At 39.0% G+C, this 18887-nt stretch overlaps 1 protein-coding gene across 1 annotated transcript; it reads right to left on the bottom strand.

Annotated features, from left to right (window-relative positions):
• Positions 1-4113: 4113 nt before the first annotated feature.
• Positions 4114-5115, bottom strand: MC4R (melanocortin 4 receptor; the record flags this gene model as incomplete). The annotated part of the gene is made up of 1 exon (XM_080714445.1): positions 4114-5115. The coding sequence occupies one exon, from the start codon at positions 5113-5115 to the stop codon at positions 4114-4116; it is 1002 nt and encodes a 333-aa protein (XP_080570571.1).
• Between the last annotated feature and the right edge of the window lie 13772 nt (positions 5116-18887).

Here is an 18887-nt window from a genome sequence, read left to right as displayed (position 1 = left end):
ATAACTGGGTGAATTAAAGCTTGCTATGGCGATAGCTATTACTAATTACTTTTGCTGTCATCCAGTAAAGTCAAGATCACCCAGCGGAATAGACATTACCTTATTACCTCATTCACAGAATGATCCTACATCTATAATTATTTATCATGGATGGCATTAGATCTTTGTGGCTGTATCAAAGACTTGCGAAAACACCTTAGAGAAGAAAGGTTTATTTTTCTTAGTGTTTCATAGCTTTCAGTTCCTCAGTCAGCCAGCCCGAGGAGCGGCAGAAGATCATGGTGGAAGAGGATGGCAGAGGAACGCTGCTCAGCTTGTGGCAGCCAGAAAGGGGGACAGGGAGGAACAAGGACAAGAAATGGTCTCCAAGGGCATTCCCCAGTGGACTACTTCCTGCAACCACACCCTACCTGCCTACAGTTTTTACACCTCCCATTAATTCATCAAAAGAATTAATTAGTCCATCAAATTATTATTCAATTTATTAGTCCATCAAATAGAGTAATCCACTGAAGAAGTCAGAGACGCCTTTATCCAATCATTTCTCCAAAGCATCATCTCTGAACTCTGCTGCATTAGAGACCAAACCTAGAGCATATGGGACTTTGGAAGACATTTAAGATCCAAGGCATAACATGGATTTTTAGAAAGATAGCTAAAGCTCAATTTTATTACATTTCTATGTGTGACTCAATTAAACCTGATCCAGTTCCTTTCCTAGTGAACCAATATGTCTCCTACAGTCCTGCCCTGAAGACAGTCAAGACAGAGCAAGGGTTTGAAGGCTGGCAGATACTAAGGCGTAGAATTCAGCCCAAACACAGGAATAAACAGGGCATTGAGGCTGATCATAATGAAGCTATCTGGGAAACCACTTTCAGAAATCAAGAATATTTTATTTGTATCTTCTATCAGACATTTTGTAATCTGTCTTATATTTCAAATATGGAGAACCTCTGGGAATAAAATTAAAACATGAACATAAGACTCCCTATTCCCAAAGGAGCTTATATGTAAACAGTAGAGGGGGAATGCACAGAAATAACAAAGCCAGAAAGGTGAGACTACGAAACTAGCCAGGGTCTGGAAGCCCATTTGAAATCTGAATATCATTATCATGGTTGGATAACTTTTTGAGTCTTGTCCACTAGATGTGAGCTGAAGGAAGCAGTTAATGTAATCACTTTCTCCCATGGTGGAAGTTCTCGTATAGTTCTATGAAACACAGTTTTTCGTTCCTAATATATTTAAAGTTCTCTAACTAGAGTAACCATCTCCTTTGCATCTGCTTTGCACCCAGTGTCACTACTGTCTTCATTTTGTACTCTTGAAGCTTATTTCCGTCAAACCTGAAACTTCATGCCACTCTCCTCTCCCTCCTGTTTGGATACTAAATATACTTGTGTCAGCCTAGAGCTTCAAGCAGAACAGCACCCTGGTTAATGCAGTGGCGATCCAGTTGGTATTGGTGGAGTTGATGTCACAGGACGTGAGACAGAGGTTAGAGGTGGCTTGAATGAGGATCATCCCTCTGGGGGAATCTAGATGTTATTGGAGTTTGAGAAATCAAAACAAGAGTGTTTGGAGCACTTAGAGACATTGAAGTCCAGTGTTTTGCCATGAACATCTTGGGAACCCTGTAATGCGTGGCTGCTCAGAACCAGTGCCCAACCTAACACTATAAACTGATTCAGAAGAAGGTGTGAATGTATAGAAAAAGGCATGCAGGATTTATTTTTGAGTGTCTAAGATGACACTTGAAGGGGACATAGCCCGGAAGGAAAGCTTCTTCAGAAGAGATGGAATGGGTATACGTCTCTTTTCAGCGTCTCCTCCCCTGAAATTGCTCAGAAACATGATGGGAAAGAATGAACAGAAATTGTAGCAATAACAAAATCACCATCTGGGAACTTCTATTGCTTCAGGCTATGTGTTCAGCCAGCTTCCCATCACTATAACAAATACCTGAAACAATGAATTTATAAAGAGAAAAAGGATAATTTGGGCTTTTTATTTTTTATTTGTATATTATTATTATTATTATTATTATTATTATTATTATTATTATTGGTGGTACTGGGGTTCCTGGAAGCCCTTCTACCTCCGGGCTACACTCCCAGACCTATTTTATACTTTTTTATTTTTGGAAACAGGGTCTCTTAAGCCAGTGGCTTCGAACCTGTGCGATCCTCCTGTCTCTGCCTCCCAATCGCGGGGATTACAAGCATGCACCACCACGCCCAGCTAATTTGGGCTTTTTTTTTTTTAAAAAAATTAAGTCTGTGATTGATCTGCCCTCTTGCTTTGGTCTGGTGGTGAGACAGCCCATCATGGTCTACACTCATAGCAGCTCAAAACCACTCACTGCATTGTCAGAGAGCAACAGAGAGAAAGATTAAAGGATCGGGGTTCCCATTATTTCTCTCAATGACACACCCCAATGACTGGGGGACTTTCTACTAGGCTCCACCTCTTAAAGGCTCCAGCATCTCCCCAACTTTTTCCCCATGGACCTTTGGATTATGATCCACAGCAGGCTATGATGCTTATGTTGGTCTGTATATAAAACTTCACACTTAGTTTTGCTGTAAAACAGCAAAATGGCAGTAGTATTGCAAATCAGTGTCAGCATTATTTTTTTATTTATAAACTGTTGACTTCCCGATTTCACTTTGAGCTAATGTTTCCATGTGAATGTCGAAAGTGTTTCTCAGGTCTCACAATTAACATGTAAAATATTTAGATTTGAATGCAGCTGTGCCTTTGCTTATGACCTCTGCTCATGAGCGTTTTGAAGACACTGTAATTAAATCACAAGATCATGCGCTGCTCATCCTCAGCCTAATGTACTCTTTTTCATTTTATTTGAAAGTACACACAGACCAGAAAGCTCAGTTTTATTGTTCAATGGCCAAATTTGTGGGATTATTTTTGAGCAAAACAAACATGCACTCTCTAAGCTATGGCCACAGCAGGCTATTTTATTTTATGACACTCCAGGGCTCAGAAGGTGCTCTCCTTTCTGCTTAGCATGTACCAGAATCACAGGTTCATTTCAGGTATTTAGACAAACTGCCTAAAAACTCTCCCACTATGGAATTGATGTGAAAAGTTAAAAGTTTTGATCATCATTTATTCTCTAGTTAAAAAAATACTGAGTAAGCAATCAGCTAATCATCTGCATATGAAATATGAAGGAATTCATTACCAATCATACTGTTCTTTTGAGATCAAATATTGGACTTCTCAGCCCAATACCACCTTTCCTGGAGGTTTCAGCAGGCACAAGGTCTTTGGTAAAAGGGGAAATAGACTTCTTTCTCTATTTTTCATTGTTGGTGGGGAAAGTTTGGTACAGCTTGGCATGGCAATTTAAGTCTTTCAGGACACTTGGATCCCCTAGCTGCTATTTTCCTGCTAAACTGAATTGCTTTGTGCACTATCAGGCTCCTCGCTTGGACACATGCATCTTTCTGTTTTTTTAGGAACACACATAGTTTTTTGACTCAGAATTTCACTATTTTTTTCTCCAGTATCTGCTTTTCTCTCGAGGTGCTTTAGCTCCACTTCTGTACAGGGAGGATGGGCAAGCTTTTTATAAGTTCCTTAAAATTTTATGAACAGTACTGATTTATTAATAGGTGTTTCTTTAATAACCTAGTCTTTAAATGTTTTCCCCTTATATGTTAGAATCAACCCTCTATATTTCAATGTGGTTCGGTGTACTATATGAAACCATTTATGAGAATATATTTAATGAAGTTCTGATTTATGTCTGCCTAAAACAAGCAAAATGTTGAATCCTGATGAATAACAAGAAAGAGACTTTGTTAAGCTTTTAATAAGGACACTGGTTTTTGTAAGTCCATAGCACTGACAATTTATAATACAGATTAGCATTTGCAAGCAAAAAGTAGCACAACATTAATAGCAATACAGAGACCGGACATTTCTTTATATCAAAAAATCACAAGCTTACATTTGTACAGTAGATATTCTCAACCACAGCACTACACAGAAGATACAGCAGTCACTGACATACACTGTCAGGTTGTGCAAGAAAGAAAAAGTCTTTGATGCAGGATTTTAGTATTTATTTCCCTTCTCCCGATTTTAATACCTGCTAGCCAAGTCACAGAGTCCTCCCAGGGGGTAGCAACAGATGATCTCTTTGAAGGTTTTCCTCAGTTCTTGACTCCGGAGTGCATAAATGAGAGGGTCGATGATCGAATTGCACATGATCAGTATGAGATACAAGTTAAAGTGAGACATGAAACACACACAGTATGGATTCTGGGGGCAGGAGATGTAGAATATTAAGTGGAGGAAGAATGGGGCCCAGCAAACTACGAAGACCCCGATCAGGATGGTCAAGGTAATCGCTCCCTTCATGTTGGCCCCTTGGCGGATGGCGCCGGTGCCCGGGAGGACCGCGATCCTCTTAATGTGAAGCCTGGCCATGAGGAACATGTGGACATAGAGGGAGGCCATGAGAGCCAGCATGGTGAAGAACATGGTGATGAGGCAGATGATAACAGCGCTGCTGTCCGAGTAGATGATGAACAGGATGCCCGAGACCGTGCAAGCCGCCCAGATGCAGCTGATGATGATCCCAACCCGCTTAACTGTCATAATGTTATGGTACTGGAGAGCATAAAAGATAGTGAAGTACCTGTCCACTGCGATGGAAAGCAAGCTGCAGATGGAGGCCAGCAAAGAGCTGCAGATCACGGAGTCGATGACATTGTCAATGTTCACCGTGAAGCTCTGCGCATCCGTGTCCGTGCTGTTCAACAGGGTGATGACAATGGTCTCCGAGCCATTGGAGACGCTCACCAGCATATCTGCCACTGCCAGGCTGCAGATGAAAAAGTACATGGGCGAGTGCAGGTTCTTGTTCTTGGCTATTGCCACGATCACTAGAATATTCTCCAGCAAGCTTATGACACCTAGTGTCACAAACACCTCCGGGGAGACAAAAAGTTGCTGGTAGCATCCTCCGTCGGAGTAGCCTTTGGCTAGGGACTCGCTGGTGTTGCTGTGCAGTCTGTAGCTGCTGTGGTTCCAGAAGTGCAGGGAAGTGTGAGTTCCACGGTGGTGGTGGGTGGAGTTCATACTCGGGCCGCAGGTGGGTTGATTCCCCCCTCAAGGGATTGAACTTCCCGGGGCAGAGAAGTTATCTGCTCCCCTCAGTCTCTGTCTGTGTGAAAGTTACAAGGCTGCAATTGGTAAGGCTGCTGGGGCTGCAGGCAGACTCCGAGTTCCAAATAGTTTTTAGTCTATTTTAGCTAAGGCTCTGATCACCATGGCTGTCCAGCTTTAGGCTTGGAAATGTCCATTCTCAGCTGAAGGAGCCCGCTGCTGGCTTTATGCTCCCACTTCCTGCTTGAACTTTAGCTTTCTGCATTCAGGTCTTTTCAAAACAATTTTCCTGGGAGCTGCTGTGCCCCTGGGAGCCGAATCTGCGCGCACATGCTCACAAGCGCTGGGGCTCAGAAGTGGAGGTTCCCAGCCCGAGCATTGCTAGGAGGGGGAGAAGCAGAGGAGTGTGCCGGCTGCTGACTTTTATGGTACGTAGAGGGGGAAAAAAATGGTTTAGCATGGCCCCTCCTCTGCTTCCTTTTGACCAATCCAAGTGCGGTGGAAGTCTGTGAGACAGGGCTCCGAATCCAGAGATTCTGAGCACATCGCTGAGCAAACCCATGCACAGGCAGATAGATGCCTGCGGGAGCCCGGAGCAAGCAGAATGTGAGACCCGCGATCTCCCTTTGCAAGTTTTCAAGGAAATAAATGGATCTCTAGAGGATGTTCTGTGTTATCACAAGATGCTGTCTTGAAGCAGCTAGGTTTATTCCTGCTTAGAGGTGTGTGCGTGTGTGTGTGTGTGTGTGTGTGTGTGTGTGTGTGCAAGATGAAATGAAAAAAACACAGAGCTCTGTTTTTAAAATACATACTCTGCTTTTGTTTTAAATCCAGAATACCAAATTTATATTCTCAGTTTCTTGGAATTAAAAACCCCCGCAATATTATGCCAGAAGTGGTGTGGATAGGAGCTAAATATGTTATTTGCATACAGGAATAAGCCACAATGAAATTCATTATCCAGAATGATTAAGATGTACTACTAATAATACAGGTAACTGAAATGCAGATAGACCTTAGTAATACAGGTAGACCTGATATGGATAAAATAACGAGGTAAATAATTACAGCTTAGCAAGAGGCTCAAGAAAGGGCTTGTTTTTTTGTACAATAATAATCTTATTTCTTTGCAGAGTTTGTTATCAAAGCTGGAAAAGTTTTCATTCATAACATCTAAAATTCAAGTAGTATTAGTGTAACTATTTTTACTCTGAACTCAGAAAGAAAAACAAATAATGAGGCAGAATTCTGTTTGTTTGTTTTTTTTCCCCTAAAGCAGCATTCTGTTTCTGCTGTTGTTACTCCTGCAGATAAAGGCTTTATAAATTTAGACTTACAGCTTTACAACTTGGCAGCTTTACTTATTCAAGCCCAAACCAGTGGATGCCAGCTATTTACTGAAATATGAATATTTTGCTTAAGCTAGTTTTGAAAGGTTGCAGCAGAGTTACTTTTCAAATTAATTATACCCCAGGTTATGACATTTCATGCACACATTGTCATTTTTTGATATGGTTATTTTTGGCTCTAGCTGTTCATAGTTTATGAGTACTGCTCATAGAGTAGACAAAGGAAGAATTATCCAGGATTATTCATAATCCTCAATTATTCAGTCATGGACTTTTATTATTTTTCCCTTTTGTGACAGAGGCAATGCTAAGTAAGTATTGTTCCTGAGCTGTGAGCTGAATTAGCATCCTCTGTCCATCCCTGGAACTGAGGGGGCCTCTGACTGAACTCTAGCTAATGAAATGTGGACAGAGGGTTGCACATTATATTACCTTCATCTTTAGTATTTATTTATTTATTTATTTATTTATTTATATTGGTGCATTGTTGTCATACATCTTAATGGAGTACAAGATGGTCGAGGCATACATGCACACATCACTCATTCAGCTCTTCCCCAATTTTTCCACAATTCTCTCCTCCCTCCTTCTCAAAGTCAATCACTAAGCCTTCCTCTTGATTCTATATGCTTTTTCTCCTCCTGTCCAGCAGAAAGCTGCAGAACATCTGCTGCAGAATATCTTAGATGTCTCAGGTTATAAGTGGCAGAACCACATCATGGAAGAAGACTACTTTATTTATTTGTTTATTTTTTTATTTTGTGGTACTGGGGATGGAACTCAGGGGCATTCTACCTCCAAGTGACATCCCCACCCCTATTTTTTATTCTTTATTTTGAAACAGGGTCTCACTGAGTTGCAAAGGGCCTCACTAAGTAGCTGAGGCTGGCTTCGAACCTACACGATCCTCCTGTCTCAGCCTCCCAGATGCTGGGGTTACAAGCATGCGCCACCATGCCCGGCTAAGAAGACTCTTTTAAATGACTGTAAAAAACAGAACTCACCTCCAACTTCCACATCAACAACACTGATTGTGATATGAGGAAGCAACCAAGTTTGCTGTGTTAGACTACTGAGCTAATGGTGTTTGTCTGTTACAGCAGCTAACATTTATTGCCATGACTTTCAAACATTTTTTTTTTGTGGTACTGGGGTTCCTGGAAACCCTTCTACCTCTGGGCTACACTCCCAGACTTATTTTATATTTTTAAATTTGGAAACGGGGTCTCTTAAGCCAGCGCGGCTGGCTTCAAACCTGCACGACCCTCCTATCTCCACCTCCCAAGCGCGGGGATTACAAGTGTGCGCCACCATGCCCGGCCTCAAACATTTTTAAAAGTTTTTTTGTGATACTGGGAATGGAACCCTCCTTTATTTTGAAACAGGGTATCACTAAGTTGTGGAAGACCTCTATAAGTAGCTGAGGCTAGCCACGAATCTACTATATCAGCATCCCAAGTAATGGGATTACAAGCTTGTACCACTATGCCCAGATCTTTCAAACATTTTTATTGGAGTCATTAGCAAGCAACAAAACTGAATTATACGAGTATCCTTTTCTCTGATTACTTTGGATTTACCCCACAGTACTATTCAATATGCAAAAGACACAAAGGGGAAATCTACTGGGTTGTTTTGAGCATTAGAGATCGTCGACTCTGGATGATCTTCCTGAGTCACCTCGTGTCTTCGTGTTCCTCACTTCTATTGGTGACACAACGATCCATTTTGCTCAGACTTAAAAACTAGCATATCTGACTTCTCCGCCAATCTTAGAAGTCATATGCTGTCCAATTTATTCATTCTTTTGGAAGTATTCTCAGATCATATCAAAGAAAATATTGCCTAATCCAAGGCATGAAGGTTTACACATTTTCTTAAAGTTTGTTTTTCTTGGTACTAGAGGTTGACCCCAGAGGGCTTCTTTTTCTGAACTACAACCCCAGCTCTTTTTATTTTTTGTTTTGAAACAGGGTTTCACTACATTGCTGAGGGATCTCACTAAGTTGATGAGGCTGACTTTGAACGTGAGATTTTCCTGTCTCAGCCTCTAAAGTACTGGGATTGCAGGTATGTGCAACTGAGCCCAGCTAGTTTCATATTTCTTCACTGATACTCTCTATTTGATGAGACTCGTGTTTTAATTATTCACATATAGTTTCCATTAATCCTTTGTGTAATGTATAATAACTGATTTTGGAGTTTTGTATAAGCCAGATATGGGCCAGATGTGGTGGCTCACACCTGTAGTCCCAGTACTTGGGAGGCTAAGATGGGGGGATCAAAGGTTTGCAGCCAGCCTCAGCAACTTATTGAGTCCATCTGTAACCTAATGAGACTCTGTATCAAAATTAAAAAATAAAATTAAGGCTGGGGGATGTACCTCATATGTAGAATGCCACTGGGTTCAATCCATAGTACAAAAATGTTTTGTTTAGTAAACCTAATATCTAGGATCCTCCAGGAATAATTGTTGACTGCTTTTTTCCCTCCTATCTTATTTATTTGAAGGTCTCTCATTCCTTGCTTGAAAACTGGAATTTTTAAATAATCTAAAGCAGCAATTCTGGAAATCAGATTCCCTTTCTCACTTGGGGAGGGGAGAGTGGTGGCTGTAGCTGTTGTTAGTCATGTGATTTGCTTGTTTAGTGACTTTCCTGAGAGAATTCCGCAACACATGTTTTCTGTCCTGTGTATCCAATGCTGTCTCTGATCTGTTGGATTACTGCTCAGCTAATAGTAGAAGGGAATTTTCTTGGCTTCCCAGGACCAAGGAGCTTCCTGGTCTTTGCTGAAGGGCTCTGTTTGGGTTGGAGTAAGTCAGCTGTACTCAGCTAAGCATTGGGCAAGTCTACCTTAGCCTTGTTTTCTGCTTGAACAGAACTCTGAAGTCAGCCACAGGGGTGAGTGTAAGGCTTTCTTAGGTCTTTCCTGAGCATGCACACAGCCCTACACAATATGCATGGTTTCTGGATTCTCAGAATTATCTCAGCACATTTATATAAGTCCTTATGGGTATCCCATTCCCTAGCGTTCCTTGTGAGCTGTTCAGATAGCAAATTATTCCCCCCCAATGTTTATCCATGAGGTTCAACAATTGCCTATGGTTGTTTTCAACAAATGCCGCTTCAGAAAATCTGCTCTCCATGGGCACATTCTAAATCAGGTCAAATAAAGAAGCCCTGATGGTTATGGTGGTGTACATCTGTAATCTCAGTATTGGAGAGGCTGAGACAGGAGGATCACAAGTTCAAAGTCAGCCTTAGCAACTTAGAAAGGCTCACAGTGACTTAGCAAGAGCCTGTTTCAAAATAAAAATAAGATAAAAAAGGACTGAGTTGTTTCTTGTGGATAGAATTCCCTTGAGTTTGAGCACAAGTTCCACATGCACAAAAAGAAAGCCCTGAGTGGAAGTTCTCCAGGGGACCCACAGGAAGGTCAACGGATGCTGTTTCTCTGGGCTTCAAAGGAGCTCTCAGATATGCTGTCCCTCTGCTTCCTGTTCAATTGCTGGTTTTCAGGGATTCCAACAGCACTGGTGAGTGGGAGACAAGGCTAGGTCGGTCCATGGAGCTCACTCTTCTCACTGCCATTCAGCTATTTGCTGAGATACACCCTCCCTGGATTGCTCAAAGCATTGGTTAATTTTTGAGTCATGAACATGTTAATTCTGACAGATTTTGCTAATGGTGTGGCTGCATTAACTGGTGAGACTTTTAAGAGGTGCTTCCTCTAGCATCCTCTAAAATAGTACTTTCCATTCATTGCCTTTTTTTTTTATCTGAAACAGATTAAGCTGCATTGATCTACATCAATCTTCTCGCTTAGATTACTTGATGGCTAAATAATAGTTTCATAATTACTCTATTATGTAATCGTTGCATAAGGAAAATAGAATAATAAAATAATGACTTAAATTTAAATAAAACAAGAGTATCAATTTAGAAACCCTAGTAGGTGGATTTGTACTGGAGAATAAAATTACTCCTTTTCTTTATCATTTTATAAAGATAGGTGTTATTGATTGACATTAGAATGACACTGAAACCTCAGCTATTCATGTACATATAAAATATCAAATTTAATAATTGGGTATAGATATATAACACCTCAATTAATGGCCAATAATTATGAAAAGGGGATCTCCAAAGAAACATTTTATTTGTCTTCTGTGCTTTAGTTCTTTGTATCCATAACAAATAAAACCAGCAGTGTTGTATGTCCTTTTAAAATTCACACAAAATTGAATTTGATCATAAATTACTTATGTTTTGAAAAAATCTGTCTTATGTTTTATAATAAAACAGATATGAAGCATTATGGCAGAGAACAATCTATCAAATCGTGCTCCATGGAACACTACTTTCAAAAGACCTTAAAAGTTTTTCTACCGCCAAATAAATGAGAACCTTCCAAAATCAAATAATTTCAAAAACTATTGCAAACTCATGTCTCTCTTGGAGTTTCAGAATTTTTGTTAGCATATTGGGTTTCTGAAGTTTGCTACTATAAGAACATTTCTTAACCCACTTTCTTCTGAACATCTAGAAGATAGGATGCTCCTCCTCTCCTGTTAATTTTCAAGTAACAACTATTACAGTTAGTTCTACTATAACTTTTGTTCTGAAATAAAGTTATATTTTTTCACTTCAATTATACAGCACCTGTGTTATTTTAGAGATCTGAACAATTGGAACATGAAAGCCATCTGCAAGAGTAGCCCAGTCTTCTACATTCCTAAGTCAGAGTCCAAATGGTAAATTTGTTCCAAACCTAATTGATGTATCAGGGAACATTTTGAGCAGAAGGTAACTTTTTTCTTTCCAGGATTTGGTCCAGGAGACACAATAGGCAAATGCAGAGAGCTGTACCCTGCTGAACTGAGTCACATGAGAACACACAAAAACACCCACACCTCAAACATCATCCGGCGACCTCAGCTCACTGCCTGTGATTCTAAGCACAGTCATCTATATGCTCCTGGAACTTCCTGTGCATTTTCAGATCATCTTTCCTCCCTCACTTCATAATAGCTCACAGGCTGCAGCCCTTCCAAAATCCATTTTCACAGGTAAGCCACGGGTCTTTCTCCTTTTAAATTGCTGTGTGTTGTAGGTCTCTGCATGAATGAAACAGTGCCGCTGTGTTGTTTATTTTTATGCTTTTACGGATGCACTGTAATTATACATCAGAGTGAGTTATAAAGTATAGAGACATACATCCACACAGCATTTGTGTTTCCCACTGGATCCTACTGGACTCCTTCCACCTGTCCATAATAGAAATTATTATTAGATTGAGTGTGGAGGTGTACACTGTAAATTAGATTTAGTGTGGTGGTGCATACCTGTAACCCTAGCATTTGGGAGGCTGAAAGGAGGGTCAAAGATTCAAGGTTAGCCTCAACAGCTTAGTGAGCATCTCAACAAACTAGTGGGACTTTCTTTCTTTCTTTCTTTCTTTCTTTCTTCCTTCCTTCCTTCCTTCCTTCCTTCCTTCCTTCCTTCCTTCCTCTCTCTCTCATCTATATCTATATACCTATATATCTGTATATATCGATTATTTTACTTTTTTATTGACCAAATTACTCTTATTACTAATATTTTGATTATTATAATTGCTTAACAAGCACCTGTGTACCATGATATAAAACATATCATCCTGTGATGGAGTTGAGCTGGTATGTCTGCTGCACACAGTTATTGGCTGGAAGCAGCCTATAGGGACTGGGGCCTTGGAACAAGTCTGGCAATGGGTCTTAGAGAGCTGAACTTCAAAGTCAGGTATGACCCCTGCAGCTGAAGCTCAGCAGGCACATTTTCTTGGCTACCCTAAATCCTAAGAAGTGATCAGATGGAGTTAATGGCCCATCACAAAATAAAGAGCTTAAAGAAAATAGAAGAGTCAACAGAGCTGTCTATTAAACTGGACTTAAATATTGTTTGATTGAGCAGTTGGACAGTTATCAGCCATTATAGCAAGGTTGTTGACAGGAAAATGCAAAGGGGAACAAGATTTAGTTTCTCTGAATTGAAGAGTTAAACAGTGGAAAGAACAAGTATGCTAGCATAGAATACTTTCCTAAGGAGGCTGACAGTGGAATGGAGATAAGGAGTAGGCCTTCTGATGTGTATACAATTCCCTGTGGTCCTTCCTTCTCCTGGATGATGTCACTGCAAGGGCTACCTCTTTCCAAGTCTACAGTAGAAAGGGTTCTGTCTATGTGCGCCCTCCCCTGCAGAATCAGCCAAAGGTTACTTTGGCTCTTCTCCCACTGCACTCCACGACACACTTGTGCTCTAATGGCTAATGTCAGTTATTGCTTATAGATTTGTCCTCTTGATGAGCACATGAGGTTACTTATGAGGAGGGGGTATTTGGTATTTTTCAGGGTGTTTCCAAAAATGCCTAGTGTTTGACACATGAATTAAAGTTGAAAGATAGGATTTTCTTTTTTTCTTTTTTGTTTCGTTTCGTTTTTGGTGGTACTGGGGATGGAACCCAGGGGCCTTCTACCTCTGGGTTACACTCCCAGACCTATTTTATATTTTATTTGGAAACAGGGTCTCTTAAACCAGCTGAGGCTGGCTTCAAACCTGTGCAATCCTCCTGTCTCAGCCTCCCAAACATGGGGATTACAAGAGTGCGCCACCACGCCCGGCTGCAAGATTGGATTTTCTTGATTGATGTGTGGATGGGCGAATTGTATGAACTAAGATTATTTTTTTTTTACTTTCTGTTTTATTACATTTTTAAGATCTAGTTTTAAGTTTACATTTGGTGAAATTTATTTTGGGGTATTCAATTCTATATTATCCATCTTTTGTAGTTTTCAGTTATATATAATGTAACCATTTTTATTGTATTTTTCTTTGGTGACATTTCATATAGAACTGATATTGAGACTGTAGATTTGATATTGTTCCTCTTTAAAATATTGGTAGAATTCACCAGTGAAAATTTCCAGCATGAAATTTCCTTTTTAGTAAAAGTAGTTAAATATTAATGTGATGTGTTTAGTATGTGTGCGTGAATTTATTTCTTATTGATTGAGTATTGGTAGTTTTTGTCTTTCAAGTAATTGTTCTTCCTCTAAGATTTTACTAAAGTTACTTTTTATCTTGCCAAATGTAAGTTATGTTTTTGATGCCAACATATTTATAGATGCAGAATTTTAATTTAAATAGTTAAAAACTTTTCATCTAGTGGCATTATTTTACTAATGAAAACCAGTTATGGTAGTTGTTTCAATTCTCACTTCGAATGTATCAGAGATAGAATTCAGTTGCTATGATAACAGCGATATTCTTCTTCATTTAAATATATGGTATCTAAGTTAGTTGAGAATCTGAACTATTGGTACATGAAATTCATATATATTAGTATCTAATCCTTCACATTCTCAAACCAGAGACCAAAACTCCCTAAACAGTGAAACAGTGGAGAAAACTAAAGAATCTGAAAACTAGAAGTATATTTGTAGGAATTATTTTTTTATATAAATTCCTTTTTTTCTGAAATCAGTGTGGACACTGAAATTTTAGGTTTTTATTTTGTTTGCATCACATTTACTGATAAAAAAAATTGACATAAGCCAGGTGTGATAGCACATTCTTGTAATCCCAAAGACAGGGGAGGCTGAAGCAGGAGGATTTGCTAGTTGGAAGCAGCCTAGGCAACTTAATAAGACTCTGTCTCAAAATCTAACCTAAAAACGTGGCAGGAATGTAGTTCACTAGGAGAGTGCCATGGGTTCAATCTCCAGTACCACACACAAAAGCTGACATAAAAATAAAGACATATAATTTCCAACCAATTACTATATTCTCAGAAATATTTTAAAATTTTTTATTGGTACAATGTAGTCATATAGCTTAATAGAGTTCAAGATGGTAGAGGCATAAATGCACACATCACTCAATTAGCCCTTACCCAATTCCTGCCCCATTCCCACATGTTTTTTGCTCAGAAATATTAATTACTTTCTAAAATAAAGTAAACTCCTACTAGTTATTTTCATCATAATTATTTTGTGTGCGAGTCTAAACATTTTTAAGTATATACCTCAATTTTCTCACTATAAAATTAGGATAACAGTCATTGTGATCACTTCAAGGATTGTTATGAGAATTAAGTCAGCTAAAATATGCAAAGCACTTTGATTTGTGCCTGACACAGAGTAAACTTAATATAAGCATAAGGTACATTTATTTATATTTTTCAAACCTATTATTTTATGACCTTATGGTCTACCTGGGAATTGCACATTCTCTTCAGGATTGAGCCTGTTTTGCCCACAGTGATCATGGGAGTAGTTCTTAAAGACATTTTTGGTTGCTTAATTCAATTTCTAATTGATGAAGACAGTTCCTTTTTGTAGGCAAACACTCCATGCTCTTTATGAATCATTAAACTTACATTCTTAGCACAGCAATAGCTCAGGGTAGCATTGTTTAATCACTTCATGCTCAATAGAATGTGGGTTGTGATTCGACATCCCAGTGAGCCGATTTGCTTCTACAGAAATGGAAACTTGTAACTGAAAATTGGAAATAAATCTTTGCAAGGATCCTAATGTGCCCTTTATATTTCTGGGTCACTCTGGAAATGCTTTTTCTTGTTTTTCAGTAAGTTTTGCTTATTTTGGAGACATGGGAAAAATAGGAGTGTTTATTTTTTATTTAATTAATTTATTTTATTTTTATGTTGAACATATTGAAAATAGCATACATTCAGACTATGCTTGGTACCCTCCTTCCCCACTTTCCCTTTCCCTCCTCCCAGCAATGAGTGTCCAGGTTGACCATGCTATATTTATATTTTTATACAAATTAGATGTAGCTCCTTCATTAATCAACCTTCTTCTTTTCCTAACCTTCCATTCTAGCGTTGGTGAGGTTTCTCCTCTATTGCCTGGAGTCCCTCTGGTATCCCTTATACTTCTTAGTTTGAGCATATTAGAGAAAACATAAGTATCTTCTCTTTCAGTGCTTGGCTTATCTCACTTAACATAATTTTCTCCAGGTCTTTCCTTCTTGCGAATGACATGATTTTGTTCTTCTTTATAGCTGAGTAGAATTCCATTGTGTGTATTTCCCATAATTTTGCAACCCATTCACTGATGGAGACCTAGGTTGGTTCCATATTTTGGCTATTACAAATAGTGCTAATATAAACACGGGTATGCATATGTTATTGTAGCTCTCTGATTTAAACCCTTTTGGACAAATACCCAGGAGTGGTATAGCCAGATCATATGGTGGATTTATTCCCAGTTTTCTAAGGAATCTCCACACTGATCTCCACAGTAGCTGAACTAGTTTGCACCACCACCAACAATGTAAAAGAGTTTCTCTTTTCCCACATTCTCACCAGCATTTGGTCTTATTTGATTTCTTTATGGTTGTCACTCTCACTGGGGTTTGATGGAATCTCAGCGTAGTTTTAATTTGCATCTATCTCCCTTATGACTAATGATGTTAAAACCATTTTATGTATCTATTGGCCATTTGTATCTCTTCTTTTGTGAAGTGTCTGTTCAGTTCAGTTGCCCATTTCTTGATTGTGTTATTGCTTTGCTAGTGTAGAGCTTTGAATGAACTATCTTCTAACAGTGATATTCTACTTTCCATTTCATCTAATCTTTCAGAATTTCTCTCTATTGCTGTCTTCATTTCATTTATTAATTCTTTCATTTTATTCCAGACCTCTTTCTGATTCTTTCTTAGTGTCTCTATTTCTTTTTTTCATTTTCTGTAGACTTGTTTTAAAGCTTTTCATCATATTGTAGATCGGGATTTGGAATTCCCCTTCCTGAATTTCTTGTAGGTCAGTATGCATGAATCTGTTGTCTCTTCACTCTTCCTAGTTCTCGTATTTTCAAGGTTCTCATGCCTGTTTTTCTGACGTCTTCCCATCATTTGTGAGTATTATGTCTAATCCAATCTTAGTAGTAGGAATTTAGAGGTGTCAGCAGGTAAGCAGTGCGTTTTCTAATGGTGAGGGTTGGGTAACGGGGAAGCAGCTGGGGTGATGGGTACAGGAGTTGGACAAGGTAGATGATATAATAAGGTTGAGTAAGAATTTAAGCATAATTTTAGGTTGCATAAGAATTTAAGCATACAAGGTAGTATCTGGATGAGAATGAGAGGTTAGATAGTAGGACTCTTGTAATTAGTAGAGTATGTAAGTATAGAGATATGAAATACCTTAAATATTAAACATGGAGATACAGTAAGGGAAAATAAAGTTTTGTGAGAAGAGAATAGATAGGCTAGTGTGAGGAACTTTGTAAAAAGAATGAAGGGAAAGGAGCAAACAAACATGAATAAAGTAACAAAACAAGATACAAAAGCTAACATTATACTTCAAAGACAAAAAAAAGGAATAAGAAGAATGAGAGAAAAGAAAAAATAGAGGACAAAAATAAAATAAAATAAAAAGAACTAGTGACAGTGTGAGAAAACAAAGGGAAAAAAATGAATCAAACCAGCAAAAACCCAAATAAAAGAAAGAAAAGGAAGAAAAAAAAAACCCAAAAAACAGAACAAGACAAAACAAAACCCAAAACAAAAAAAGTCCTACTATTTTACAAATATGGGGCCGGGCCCCTATAATATTTGTATATCTGATTACTGATTGATTCTGGAGTGTATTTCAATGTCTCTTACTTGCTCTGTACCCTATTGTCAGCTTTTGAACTCAGTTTCTGTGTAATCCCTTGTCTTACCTCTGACAGCTTTGTGCAGAGGGCATCTAATATAGACTTGGCATCCACACCCCCACCCCCGTAACTTTGACCAGGTACCGCGCCTTGAGCACCTTTCCTGTGGCTCTGGAGGTTCTAACTAGACTAGCTCACAGGGTCCCTTCTCTGGGTACATACAATACCTAACTTCCCTGGTCTTGGTCACTGGAGGGCTGGCTGTGCTGCTAGATCCCAAGGCTTTTCTAGGAGCACACGGTTACCTGGTCTTCCTCTGGGTGTCTGGAGGGCTGTGCTGCTATGGCTGCCGCCTTTGGTGATCTCACAGGATTTTGGCTCGGACACCGCTGGCCACCTAAGATGTTGGAGAACTGTGGCTGCTTTCAAGCACTTGGATTATTTATCTGTATTTCTTGAGGCTCATGGTTTGGGCCTGTGGCCAGTTGCTGATCCGCAGCAGGTCAGTCACATGCTCAGGCTTTTTGCACTGAATCTCGCAGTTCAGAGTTATTGGATTCCTTCTGCTGTCTTTCCTGTTTCTGTTTTGGTTCGTAAACTGTATTTATTTTGCTTGTTTAGACACTGCCTTCTCAATAGTTGAACTTTGTTTCAGCTACTGAGATGTGCTGTATCCCGCAGTTACCATTTTGAATCTCTCCTAGAAGAATGTTTAAAGTCTTTTCTGGCTTTAATGGAGAGATGGATTCTAGCAGGGTCTATTGTTTTATTAAGCTTCTAACATTAAATAATCTAAAAACCTAATGCATACTTAAAATCATATATTTCAATCCGGGCGTGGTGGCACACGCTTGTTATCCCTGCGCTTGGGAGGCTGAGACAGGAGGATCGAACGGGTTCGAAGCCAGCCTCAGCTACTTAATGAGGCTCTCAGCAACTTAGTGAGACCCTGTTTCCAAAAAAAAAAAATCTATATATCTATCTATATCTCTCTATATATCTATATATCTGTATCTATATCTATATCTATCTATATCTATATCTATATCTATATATATATCTGGGAGTATAGCCCGGGGGTAGAAAGCCTCTGGGTTTCACCCCTAGTACCACCAAAAAAAATAAAATTATATATTTCTATGTGCAGTTGATGCATTATCAAAAGTTTTTTTTTTTTTTAATAAGCCCAGTGTGGTGGTGCACACTTGTAATCCCAGTACTTGAGAGGCTGAGACAGGAAGATCACAGGTTCATGGACAGCCTCAGTTACTTAGTGAAGCCCTCTGCAACTTAGTGGGAACCTATTTCAAAATAAACAATTAAAAATAGGGCTGGGAGTGTAGCTCCGATGTAGAATGCCTCTTGGTTCAATCACCAGTACTGCCAAAAAAGAAAGTTTCCTCATAAATATAACCCGCAGATTCTTAATTGGTTTTTAATTAGAAAAGTTTTCTGATATTTTCTGCTTCAAGATTTATGTTCATCAACAATTTGTCCTTATATATTATAGGTTAAAATTTTTCTTAGATGAAACAAAAACACAAATTTGCAATAAAACTTGATTTTTCCTCTTTTTATTAATTCATAAGTTTGTATTATCTTGTATTGCATGACAGTGATAGCGTTTGTACTATTTTTAAGGCTTTTGATTACAATTGGTGAAACAGAGTTACTAGCTCTGTAGGATACTACACACCAGGCTTCTTGGCTTTTCCTTTGACTTGCAAAATAAG

Source organism: Muscardinus avellanarius, assembly GCF_963383645.1.
Source record: "Muscardinus avellanarius genome assembly, chromosome: 17".
Taxonomy (NCBI): Eukaryota; Metazoa; Chordata; class Mammalia; order Rodentia; family Gliridae; genus Muscardinus; species Muscardinus avellanarius.
This window is presented reverse-complemented; position numbering and strand designations above follow the sequence as displayed.